Genomic DNA, 13267 nt, shown 5'->3' on the forward strand with positions numbered 1-13267 from the left:
TATCCACCATCTGTGATTATACCAACTTTGTGGCTCTCAGGTTGCAACCTGCGTTTACACGGGAAATTAATGACGTATATCACGCAGTTGAGAGATTCGCGCGACTTTTGGCGGCAGTAAAAAGCCATCGCCATCTGCACCCATTCAACGTAGCCTAGATGTACATTTTTATTACTTCTAAATAAAATAACTTTTTGGGGTGCTCATACACTTACAATTATGTTTTGATTCTTGCTTCAACGGTGGTGCTAAGATTATATTTGGTTGTGATCTTTGCAAAATGGCTCATTTTGGATGCAGCCGTTGTTAGCTAGAATGCTAATTGATATCGGCTTTAGCAAAAGCTAGCCAAATAGCCAATTTAATGGTTGAAGTGTTTAAGTATACTGAACAAAAATATAAATATAACACGCAACAATTGTAACGATTTTACAGAGTTACAGTTCAAATTATGAAATCATTCAATTGAAGTAAATTAATTCCATGGATTTCACATGACTGGGCAGTGACACAGCCATAGGTGGGCCTGAGTGGGCATAGGCTCACCCACTGTGGAGCCAGGCCCAGCCAATCAGAATGAGTTGTTCCCAACAAAAGGACTTTATTACAGATAGAAATACTCCTCAGTTTCATCAGCTGTCCGGGTGATTGGTCTCAGACGATCCCGCAGGTGAAGAAGCCAGATGTGGATGTCCTGAGCTGGCGTGGTTACACGTTGTCTGTGGTTGTTAGGCTGGTTGGACATACTGCCAAATTCTCTAAAACAACGTTGGAGGTGGCTTCTGGTAGAGAAATTAACATTAAATTATCTGTCAATAGCTATGATGGACATACCTGCAGTCAGCATGCCAATTCCATGCTCCCTCAAAACATCTGTGGCCTTGTGTTATGTGACAAAATGGCACATTTTAGAGTGGCCTTTTATTGTCCCCAGCACAAGATGCACCTGTGCAACGATCATGCTGTTTAATCAGCTTCTTGATATGCCACACCTGTCAGGTGGATGGATTATCTTGCTAAAGGAGAATTGCTCACTAACAGGGATGTAAACAAATGTGTGCGCAAAATTTGAGACAAATTAGCTTTTTTGTGCATATGGAACATTTCTGTGATCTTATTTAAACTCATGAAAAATGGGACCAACACATCAAATGTTGCATTAATATTTTTGTTCAGTATAAATTGAGTAAAATTTTACTTAACAAGTCACATAAGTATGTGTGCATTAAGTGTTTGACATGCTTTTTTAATGACTACATCATCTCTGTCCCCACACAACTATCTGTAAGGTCACTCAATCGAACAGTGAATTTCAAACACAGAGTCAACCACAAAGACCAGAGAGGTTTTTCAATGCACCGCAAAAAGGGCCCCTATTGGTAGATGGGTAAATAAAAGCAGACATTGAATATCCCTTTGAGCATGGTGAAGTTATTAATTACACGTTGGATGGTGTATTAATACACCCAGTCACTACAAAGATGCAGGCGTCCTTCCGAACTCAGTTTCCGGAGAGGAAGGAAACCGCTCAGGGATTTCACCATGAGGCCAATGGTGACTTTAAAACAGTTACAGATTTTAATGGCTGGGGTAAGAGAAAAGTGAGGATGGATCAACAACATTGTAGTTACTCCACAATACTAATCTAAATTACAGAGTGAAAAGCAGAAAGCCTTTACAGAATAAAAATATTCCAAAACATGCATCCGGTTTGCAATAAGGCACTAACATAAAACTGCAAAAAATGTAGCAAATAAATTAACTTTATGTCCTGAATACAAAGTGTTATGTTTGGGGCAAATCCAACACAACACTGAGAACCACTTCATATTTTAAAGTATGATGGTGGCTGCATCATGTTATGGGTATGCTTGCATTGGCAAGGACTAGTTTTTTTTTAGGGATAAAATAAACTGAATAGAGCTAAGAATAGGCGAAATCTTAGAGGAAAACCTGGTTCAGTCTGCTTTCCACTACACACTGGGAGACAAATTCATCTTTAAGCACGACAATAACCTAAAACACGAGGCCAATAAATCCTTCTTTGACTGGTTTCCTCCCCTTCCTCTACACCTGGATTCACCTGTTCAGTCTGTCATGGAAAGATCAGGTGTTCTTAATGTTTTGGTAGACTAAAGTAGCTGTCACACCATGTAAAGGGACCAACCTCATAATTCCTGTAGTCAGCATGCCAATTGCACGCTCCCTAAAAACTTGACAAGTCTGCGTCATTGTGTTGTGTGACAAAACTGTACATTTTAGAGTGCCATTTTATTTACACACCTGTTAGGTGGATGGATTATCTTGGCAAAGGAGAAATGCTCACTAACAGGTATATAAACAAATTTGTACACACAATTTGAGAGAAATAAGCTTTTTGTGCGTCTGGAAAATTTCTGGGACCTTTAATTTCAGCTCATGAAACAAGGGACCAACATTTTACATGTTGAGTTTATATTTTTGTTTAGTATATAAAACATTAATAGGGCCTCCCATGCACCACGGAAATTGTAAAGGTTAAAAACAATGACAGAACTGTTACTTTTTTGTGAATGGAGGTCAAACTGAAGCCAAGCCTACTGTCTTTTTGGCAATCTGTATTGTTGCAATCTTTGCAATAATGTTTGTCTACTAAACAATTACTTTTAAAATACTTTGAGCACAGATGAGAATGGAGGCAGTTTCCATAGTGCTTCTCCTCATTACCCTGACCAAAACATGTTGTACAATAGATGTCACTGAATTTGCCCCTGCAGCCGGTTGTAAAAGCTTTTCAAAACACATTATGGCCTTGTTTTTTAAGATAAATATTGGCTCATATGTGCTCAACTGTTTTGCATTAAAATAATAGATTACTGCTGCTCATTGTGGATGGCTCTTTTAAAAAAGTAGAATACAATTTATTTATCCATCCAATATATCAGGGTGGAGACAACTACAGTATATTCAGGCCATTTTACATTATCAACAGTGGACTGTAAAGTATAGAGATTTCATGGTTGCTATAGACAAAGAGAAAACAAAGTGGTTTGCAGATGGCTCAAATGTACTGCATGCTTATCATTAAACAATGATAATTATGTTCATGCCAGACACAGGTGGAATTGCCTATCAAAACAGTCAACACTATATATAGGCCGAAAGTCCCACCATTCTCAACTCATAATAGTGTTGATATTTCACAGGAAGGATTTAAAATGGAGCCAATCCAGTGGCTGTGTGAGCAGCATCCATTTCTGACGTACCAATGTTTTTCCATTCCCTTTGCTTTTCTATTCTACGTCTTGGCTAAACAGGGATGTCTCTCTTTGACATACAGGTCTGTATTATATATTTTATACATCTATTGTAGTATTAAGTTGAAGATCAGGGCATTTAAAAAAGAAAATTGCAACTAAGGTCAGACCAATTATAATTTACTTTTAGTATACACACACACTTGTTTATACAAATTGTTTATCCACTGGTTAATTCACACTTGTTGGAACCTCCATTTGGAATTAACAAAGGATTTCAATCAAACTGCTTATTTTGTTTGAGCGGTAGGAGGTATAACACTGGTCTTAACAGGTACCTCTTCTTGGCATCCGGAGGCTGTATCCTAGCGATTATCACCATGGGTGTATACAGCTTGCTTCTGCTCATCTCCACTGTGATCTTTGTGCTGCTGGTGTGTTCACTGAGCCCAGAGCGTGTCCATCCATGGGTCTTTGGACTGCAGATGGGTTGGCAAACATTCTGGCACCTGCTCATACAGTACAGAGAATACTACCTCAATGAGCCCACTGATTCCAGGTACAGCACTGTTCTTAATTCAGTCAAGACTTTCAAAATGATGTTAGTTTCCTACATGTCCTTGTGACTTAAATGTTTGTGTTGATTGTCTGTGCAGTAGACCTCATGAGCAAACTATAATCTGGGGCTTGGGGGGGAATCAATGAGTTCACAATGGAAAACATAACATCAGCTCCACAATAAGTACATTTGAAATAAAGTAGTCGTCTCCCAGTCCCAATCCACCAATAAAATGTGTAAAGTACAGAACTTCATCTCAGACTGACTGTCTTACTTTTATTTTCTCTCAGGCTTCTCCTATCAATGTCCTCCTTGATGCTACTCACCCAGAGAGTCACCTCCGTGTCAATGGATCTACAGGACGGGGGCAGGGTGACATTAATGACCCAATGCCGGGCCTTTCTCCCACTCATCAGCTATGCACTAAACTTCACTGCCTTGCTCGGCGGACCCCTGTCCTCGTTTGACCAATTTGTATATTTTGTAGAGCAGATTACAATCAGCCCTCCTCCCCAGCCTCTGTCCGTTATATCCTACAAGGGCTTTCAGGTGTTATCTCTGGAGTGGGCTAGGAACCATCTCACTCGTCTCCTCAGAGACAATGCCTTTAGTTTGGCCGTCTCCAACAACGTCCTCACCGATGTCTTGTGGATATGGGGCCTTGCTGTGGTGTTGAGGATCAGATACTACTCCCACTGGAAGATCAGTGAATGTCTGAATAATGCTGCTGGGCTTGGGTTCAGGGGGATGGTCAGGGAGGACAGCCCAAACTGGAGTGGCCTGTCTGACGGAGATCTTTGGACCACAGAGATGTCCTGCCAGGTGTCCGAATTTGCCCGTCGGTGGAATGGTACGACAGCTACATGGCTACGTAGGCTGGTTTTCCAAAGATGCAAAACTGCTCCACTGGTAATGACATTTGGGTTTTCCATCTGGTGGCATGGCATACACCTGGGTCAGTTTGTAGGGTTTCTTCTCTGGGCTGCAGCTGTGAGAGCAGACTACCAGATACACAAGTACTTGAAGCCAAAGCTCACGTCTACTAGGAGGAGATTGGTGCGCACCTGTCTGTGTTGGTTAAACACTCAAATGGTAATGGCGTGTGTTGTTATTGCAATCGAGCTTCGAAGCACTTCCTCTTTGAAAATATTGGGTCTGACATACACTGGAGTTTTTCCTCTTCTTAATGTTCTCTTTATCTTCATTGTATGATAAGATCAAGAATAATCATATCATCTGGGTTTTTAAATGTTGCTGTAAAATCAATTAGTTGACGTTATTCATAGTCATTGACACAAAAAGCACACTTCTATTCTTGCTTGTTTTGGAGGACTGAAGGGGAAGGTATCGTGTTCTGAGAGAGTGCAACCATCTGATTATTTTGGAGCAATTGTTATCTTATTTACAGAACAGTATACCTTGTTGAATGCATCTACCAGCTGAGGGTCAGTGTAGATTTGTAGAAACCTAATGATTTTATCCTAATTGTATGGCTGTTGCATCTTTTTTTTTTTTAGGGCTGTTTGAATTATAGTTGATTAGCTGTTCTTGACATAGATTTTCATAGAAGCCAGAGCTTAACATGAGCTTTATTAGGAGAAAACACCCAATACGGTCAAGACTTACAAAATAATGGGTTGTGTACTACTATATAACTAGAATGTCCTCTGCACACTAGAATGTAAATCTTGTGTTCTGAGAAGTTCATTGTACCGCTAGTTAATCATTTTGCAATGAAGTGTCTCTTCGTTCTTTCCACAAGTTTCCACAGACTATTCCTAAGAACAGGAGTAGTCCAAGGTTTCTGTTTGAAACAAATTTTTTCCAGCAGTCCTCTGGTTTGTTGATGTCCAATGTGTAGATCTACCCGATAAAGAGAAAGGCATCACAATCAGTTACATCCATTGAAAATAGTTGTTGGGATGCATTTGTCTCGATTATTAAGGAATGATTCACAGTTGAGGGTTCTGTGTAAAACATTAACATAACCACATAGAATAATATTTCTCTGCATAACCAAGGCTAAATCATTATTGAATCATCTCAAACTAAAATGTTAGCACACAGTATATCAAATATACCCTCACCTGATGTGTGAGGTGAATAGCCACAGTTGACAGTGTTGCATAGTAAGGCAGAGTCTGTTCTGCGTTGACCCCAGCCACAATCAGCCCTGACATCATGGCCACCATGAACCCACTGAGCCAAGGCTTGGTCTGCTCCTGGAACCTCAATGCTGTAGACTTGACTCCTACCCTGATGTCGTCATCTTTGTCCTAGTGACAATAGGAAGGAATATAGTGCACACATTATAAACAGAGTCGTCATTCATAGAACAATCTAGAATGTTCTCCAACAAACAGCATGAACTGAGGAAGCACCAACATTTGCATCGGCAATTTTAAATTGTCACAAAATGACAGTCATAGCACATGTGTACACTTAATACCTGATGGGCATAGATGGTGTCATAAATTAATGTCCACATCACTCCTGAGAAATACAGAGGTAGGCACACCGACCACTCACAGGAGCCTATGACCGCTGACCAACCAAGCAGTGCTCCCCAATTGAAGGTCAGTCCTGAGGAGAAACAAGTGTTTTATTTTGTTTACAGAGCATTCAGAAAGTATTCAGACCCCTTGACCTTTTTCACATTCTGTTATGTTACAGCCTTATTCTAAAATTGATTCAATTGCTTTTTTTTTACTCATTTTTTACACACAATACCCCATAATGACAAAGCAAATACTTATTTTTTTTATTGCAAATTCATTACAAATATAAAACAGAAATACCTTATTTACATAAGTATTCAGACCCTTTGCTCAGTGCTTTGTTGAAGCAAATTCTTGTGTATTACGCTACAAACTTGGCACATCTGTATTTGGGAAGTTTCTCCCATTCTTCTCTGCAGACTCTTTCAAGCTCTGTCAGGTTGGATGGGGAGCGTTGCTGCACAGCTATTTTCAGGTCTCTCCAGAGATGTTCGACCGGGTTCAAGTCCGGGATCTGGCTGGGCAACTCAAGGATATTCAGAGACTTGACCCGAAGCCCCTCCTGACTGTGTGCTTAGGGTCGTTGTCCTTTTGGAAGGTGAACCTTCGCCCCAGTCTGAGGTTCTGAGCTCTGTTCCATCTTTCCCTCAATCCTGACAAGTCTCCCTGTCGCTGAAAAACATCCCCACAGCATGATGCTGCCACCACCATGCTGCTAGGATGGTGCCAAGTTTCCTCCAGATGTGACGCTGGGCATTCAGGCCAAAGAGTTCAATCTTGGTTTCATTCGGCCAGAGAATATTGTTTCTCATGGTCAGAGTCCTTTAGGTGCCTTTTTGGCAAACTCCAAGTGGGCTGTCATGTGTCTTTTACTGAGGAGTGTCTTCCGCCTGGCTACTCTACCATAAAGCCCTGATTGGTGGAGTGCTGCAGAGATGGTTGTCCTTCTGGATGTTTCTCCCATCTCTACAGAGGAACTCTGGAGCTCTGTCAGAGTGATCATCGGGTTCTTGGTCACCTCCCTGACCAAGGCACTTCTCCGATTGCTCAGTTTGGCCAGACGGCCAGCTCTAGGAAGAGTCTTGCTAATTCCAAACTGCCTCCATTTAAGAATGACGGAGGCCACTGTGTTCTTGGGGACTTTCAATGCTGCAGAAATGTTCTTGTCTCGGAAATCTACGGACAATTCCTTCGATCTCATGGCTTGATTTTTGCTCTAACATGCACTGTCATGTGGGACCTTATACAGACAGGTGTGTGCCTTTTCAAATCATGTCCAATAAATTGTATTTACCACAGGTGGACTCCAAGGACTCCAAGGATGATGGAAACAGGATGCACCTGAGCTAAATGTCAAGTTTGATAGCAAAGAGTGAATACTTTTTATTTTAAATAAATTTGCAAAAATGTCTTAAAACCAGTTTTTGCTTTGTCATTATGGGGTATTGTGTGTAGATTGATGAGCACATTTGTTTCTTTAATCCATTTTAGAATAAGGCTGTAACATAACAAAATGTGGAAAAAGTCAAGGGGTCCGAATACTTTCCAAATGCACTGCATATGGCAGCTCTATTGCAAAGACCAACTCAGTGGCCTTGTGGTTAGTGTCCTCCCTAAGATTGGAAGGTTGGGAGTTCGAACCCTGGCCAAGTAATATCAGACTGTAAAAATGGGACCAGATGAGTCTCTGCTTGGCACTCAGCATTAAGGAGACATATTGGGGGTAAGGCCCTGCAACAAACTAACGTCCTGTCCAGGGGGTGTACTTATACACCTGCCTCACGCTACAGAAAAAGGAGATGGGTTCCTGCTTAGAGCTGGGACGATATACCAAAAATTACTGACACCGAGATTTCAGTTCCTCTTACGTCAGTCATTTTGCCATACAACGTTCCTGTAGATTGTTCTAAAACCATTATTTGGTCAACAGTAATGCATTATGTCGATTCCTGTTATGAAAGTATCTGAATGTCCCTGTTTCACTGTCGACTACTGAAGCAGAAGCATACGACTGTTGCGCAAAATGCTATTGCGGGAAAAAGACCGTTTTCAAAGCAACTACTGTTGTTCTAGTTACAGATAGTAGAGTCACAGCTTTTCTGTGAGTATATAATATATTTCTCACCTCTTAATATTAAAATTCATGGCACCACTTTACAACTGAAGTAGGATGTAGTTAGGATGGTTTTGGTGCGCCCGCGGGGCACGCCATTTGCAATGAATAGGTCTAGTCCTAGCACTGGAAAGTTTTTGTAGGACATTACATTTATTTAAAGATGAATCAATTAGCCTACATGGCTACCTAGCAACAATACCCCATTTAGAAATCTAGCTAAGTGTTTTGAGTCCCCACTTCCTCAGGTGTTGAATAATATAACCACGGAAAATATGCCCAAAGATGTTGGATAATTCTCTGAAAAGCCCAAAAGAAATCTTATAATTCTGGATCCTATTTTGCCAGGTGGCATTTTAAAAAGAAAAAATCAATCATGCATTTCCTGGATATGTTAGATGCAATAGCTTACTTTTTTAATCATAGGCTACACCATCGCCATTGTCTTACTTGGCACTGAAAATGTTTAGGTCTGGAGCCCTGACGCTAATGTAAAGTAACTGTCCATCAAAAATGTCTTTATCATTGTGTTGGTTGTTATCGAGAAAAATAGTTACATTTATTGCAATATGACTTTTTACCATAACGCCCAGCTCTACCACCTTCCCCAAAAAATATTTATTGTAATTTAAGCGCTGATTCATAGTTATCGTAAAAAATGGATACATTTATCGCGATATGGATTTTTGTCCAGATCGCCCTGAGAAGTTCTGGCTCCTACAAGCCAAGGATCATGCAAGGTTAATTACTTCTCAAACTATCTATTGCAAAGGGGAAGCTACTATTTGTGACAATTGAAACAATGCGGATTAAAAAGTATTTACAAAAACATACCCAATACAAGCTGTGGCCAGTAGGTGATCCTCTTCATTAGTGGATATGTGACTACCAAAGATAGGGAAGCAGCTCCAAGAGCTATACTGTGAACGGGAAAGTGAAATGTCATCACATCTGTCCAAGTGGACTGCTCGTGGACAAGACAGTATTCCGGTCACAATCTTGTGCACTTTCACAATCTAGCCTTAATTTAATTTTAGAAAAGTATTTTACAGCTGGCTAATGTGTTCTTTGGTTTGAATGGGGCATGTACCTGTAATAATTGAGACAAAGCAGGACCCCCAATGCAAGAGAAAGCTGACCCCCCAAGAAGACTAGGGCCTGCATCTGAGTGATCTCCCCTGCAGCAATTGGCCGAGTAGCTGTCCTGGCAACCTGCAAAGTACAAAGATGAGGCAAAATAAACAGTCAAAAGCCTTTCAATTAAGTCCTCTGATTGTATCATTTCCATGGCAGTTTGTTCCATTTTGTGCTGCTTTGAGTAAAGATGAATTACTTTTGGCCATAAACTATGTGACAAGTGTGATTTAAAAAGACACCCTCTGGCGATATATATTTTTTTACTTTTCCTGTTGAAAAACAATATCCCATGTCAAAATACAGTAAAGGACAAAATTCAAGTAGTAGTTAGTCTGATGGTGCCCCGCTGATTTCCTCAGTCTCCTCCCTAGCTTGAGGGACAACAGAGAACAAAAGAGGAAAGTCCCCCCTCCCCATGTGCTATGTCATGAGGCACCTGGACCACCTATTGAGATGTGCCTTTTTTAAAGTAAATCAGATGAGGTGAAAAGGAGACTGGGGTAGGACTTCAACAAAAACGATGAGTAGGCCTATACGATAAAAAAAGTGACAACTAGTAGATTACCTTCTTGTCAAAGTCCTTGTCCCACATGTCATTGATGGTGCAGCCAGCCCCTCTCATCAGCAGGGCCCCCGTGCCGAATAATGTGAGCATGCCCAGATGTGGGAGGCAGCCTGGGTCTGCAGCCAGGCCAATGCTCCAAGTGCAAGGCAGGTACAACAACCATGTTCCTATGTCACAAAGAACAGGCAATCAGATCAATGTTTCAAAACATTAAATGAAGAACAACTGATGGTGTTTCAGACACCTCATAAATACGTACACCTCTTAACCCTTTACATTCATGGGAATTGGCCTATATGGATAGGGCTGAATTTAAATAGTTCTTAAAAAATAACTATGAAAAGCATATGCATGACCATGGTAGCAATTGAAAGTGAACAGTTTGGAGATCATGGGAAAATAATTAGACCAAAGGTGAGTGCACAAGAGTTCACCCGACACAAGACTGAATCCCAACATTACACTGTTGATTTTATGTGCATTTTACATTCTGTACTTTCGGCATATTTGTTGATAAGTACATCTGAAAATACTCTGGATACATTCAGTAACATGATAAGAGTATTCCTGGAAAATGTGGGGTAGGTACAACATAAGACAACAACAAAAAATGACAAGGGTTTATGTGAGAGGACTAATTGATGTCTCCAAGTCGGCACACACCTCTACAAAGTGTGCAGTTCCTAAGCAATTTCAATGCACTTTTATGGCTCAAAGAAGAGTCCAACTATAAGGTACTTTTTGGTGCTCTCCTAGCTGTGCCATTGAATAACTAAACCACCCTGCATCCCTGAATTACTGTTGTTGTTAACCTAATCTAAAATCAGTCCATTATAAATCACTATCTGGGTCAGGTGGGAATGATTTGAAAGCTTGTTCTATTGCCAACCTGACTAGGGAAGTAAAAAAAAAAAAAGGTCTTACAGTGTTAGGCTGTCACAGGGCAATTCAGAAAAACGGTTGGTAATTTTGGAATGCATAAAAAGGAGTCACGAGTGCATTTAGGTGAATATTCTGCGACAAATTGTTTTCACAATAAAACAAACATAGGGTTAGAACAACTCAGGTTATGATGCCATGTCATCTTGTAACTGTACATCAAACATAGTGATAATCAACATTGACACTGTATATGACAAGTTTTATGATTTGGAAATGTGAAGTGCACATTTGGACTCACGGGGGTTTGACTTGCTTGTGTGACATCAAAGCGGTATTTATTATAATCCTCAACATCTCGTCTTTCAAAATACATTGAGTAATCTTAATTTACATAATTTCCCTCACTCAGACAACAATAAATATGAGAAAGTTGCCCAATTACCAGGAGGGCTGATGGCAACTTCTTGTTGTGCGTGGTGCTCAAGTTCAGAATGGCTGTCAGTAAAAATCTATACAGGGCTGTGAAGCGTAGTCAGAACTCTGACATGTATATCATGTTACTGTACAGACACTAGGTTCCAATGTAGCTGTTTACTACTGTCCAGATCTAGCCATTTTCAACCCGTATGTATACAGGTATGAGTGTAAAGGGCTGCCATTAAAAATACAAAATTATAATATGATTCCAGACTGTTAAATCTATAGTCCATCAGTTATCCACCTACCACATAATATAACATTCAAACCCTAGGTCAACATTAAAGCTACTAACCGATTGGTTTGTCAAGTCTCATTAATCTGAGGTAGGGTTGCATGGGCGTTGGGGCAGAGTTGACAATCCCAGCCGCTGACAGGCTAAACAGTCTTTTCCTGGTGGCATCAAGTCTGGTTGGTGGATTTAACAACCATGATTGCAGGCTATTTTCTGGGTGGTGGGTAGAGGCTGTGGTTTTTCTCTGATTGTTCAGGTAATTGCTGGAGAGGCTAGGGAGGTTGGAGTAGCAGGTCCCATGGTGACGCAGCCTCCAGGTGTTCAGAATGATTTGAGAAGTTAATCTGGCAGGGAGCATCATCTCCTCTCTCTGCAGTCAAATGCACATTATCCTCCCTGACACTTGTCACATCTGGAGAGAGAGGAAACATGATGGGAACGTGACGTTGTCATTTATATGCAAATTATGTCCTTTGTCACGAAGGGCCAACCACACACAATAGGGTTGCACGCTTTGCCTTTACAGTCTAGTGTTTTGTGTGCCATAGCTGAATGGCTTTACATGACTGACACACCATCAGACTGTGGAAAAACTAAAATATAATGTAATATACAGCTGATTGTAACGGGCTAATGTGGTGCTCCATTCGCCGTTCCAGGTTAGATACTGTAAAGGCTAAAAGGAGCATTTTCTAAATTCAAAACAAGCTAACCAAGTGTTTTGTGACATTTGCAATCCACAATATAAATCCTGCCGTGAATCAATTACTCTTAATAGCCTATGCAGCCTATAGTTTAGGCACCAAATGTCCGATTTCAGACAATTAAGGTTGTTGCATACCCTTGGCAGAACGTGATGTGCAAAATCCTAAATTGTCCGAAAATAGAAAAATTATGTTTAATAAAATACGTATATTTCCCCGTTTTCTTCGCCTTCTCGCCATTAAAGCTAGTTAGAGAAACATGTTGCCTTCGCAGGCTAAATGGTGGATACTTTATGTATGAACAGGTCCACGGGGGACACGACCGCCGGGAATGCATATCAAGCTTAGTGCATGGGCGCTAGATCTGCACTATCGGTCTAAGTAATCTATGGATTTATAACGCTGAACGCATTGAGGTTAGAGTTCACTTGTTATATTATTTCAGATTGTAGGACGAAATGTGTTACATTTAATATTTTTCACTGAACGGTCATATTTTTACAAAACATGCAAACATACCTTACTAAAATGGCTTCCCGTTTTTTTCTCGCGGAATGTTTGGTACGACATGTTAAATGTTCCGCAAGAAACACTCGCCTGGTCGGTTGTTGTTCTGCTTGTGGGACGATATTCCACGTGGGATATCAAAACACCGCCAATTTTGGCGCAGCTAAATGTTTTATGGTCATATTCGGGGTTGACACTTTTAAAAGCCAGGTGGAAACGAATACATTTGTCGCTAGTAGATTTTAGGGTGTCTACATAAATTCAACTTTATTTTTGAAAATACGAAAGATGACATTATCACATGCAAGTCTTAGTTAAAGTGGCTACAATTTATAGGTACAGTGTATGTTCAGT

General features: G+C 40.5%; 2 protein-coding genes across 3 annotated transcripts; one reads left to right on the forward strand and one right to left on the reverse strand.

Moving 5' to 3' along the window:
- The first annotated feature begins 2442 nt into the window (after positions 1-2442).
- Positions 2443-5293, forward strand: mboat4 (membrane bound O-acyltransferase domain containing 4). Its single transcript, XM_024439130.2, has 3 exons — positions 2443-3319; positions 3571-3795; positions 4086-5293. The coding sequence occupies exons 1-3, from the start codon at positions 3198-3200 to the stop codon at positions 5005-5007; spliced, it is 1269 nt and encodes a 422-aa protein (XP_024294898.1). The 5' UTR covers positions 2443-3197; the 3' UTR covers positions 5008-5293.
- Positions 5294-5366: 73 nt separating this feature from the next.
- coq2 (coenzyme Q2 4-hydroxybenzoate polyprenyltransferase) lies at positions 5367-13247 on the reverse strand. 2 transcript variants are annotated; one of them, XM_024439131.2, is made up of 8 exons: positions 12926-13247; positions 11763-12114; positions 10109-10275; positions 9497-9618; positions 9241-9326; positions 6245-6378; positions 5883-6071; positions 5367-5658 (listed from the first exon to the last, which is right to left on the reverse strand). In XM_024439131.2, exons 2-8 carry the CDS (start codon positions 12061-12063, stop codon positions 5515-5517), a joined length of 1143 nt encoding a protein of 380 aa, XP_024294899.1. In that variant the 5' UTR covers positions 12064-12114; positions 12926-13247; the 3' UTR covers positions 5367-5514. The 2 variants fall into 2 exon arrangements, with proteins under 2 accessions (XP_024294899.1, XP_024294900.1); XM_024439132.2 differs by lacking the exon at positions 12926-13247 and adding an exon at positions 12544-12886.
- Between the last annotated feature and the right edge of the window lie 20 nt (positions 13248-13267).

The sequence above is a fragment of the Oncorhynchus tshawytscha genome, linkage group LG12 (genome assembly GCF_018296145.1).
Source record: "Oncorhynchus tshawytscha isolate Ot180627B linkage group LG12, Otsh_v2.0, whole genome shotgun sequence".
Classification (NCBI taxonomy): domain Eukaryota; kingdom Metazoa; phylum Chordata; class Actinopteri; order Salmoniformes; family Salmonidae; genus Oncorhynchus; species Oncorhynchus tshawytscha.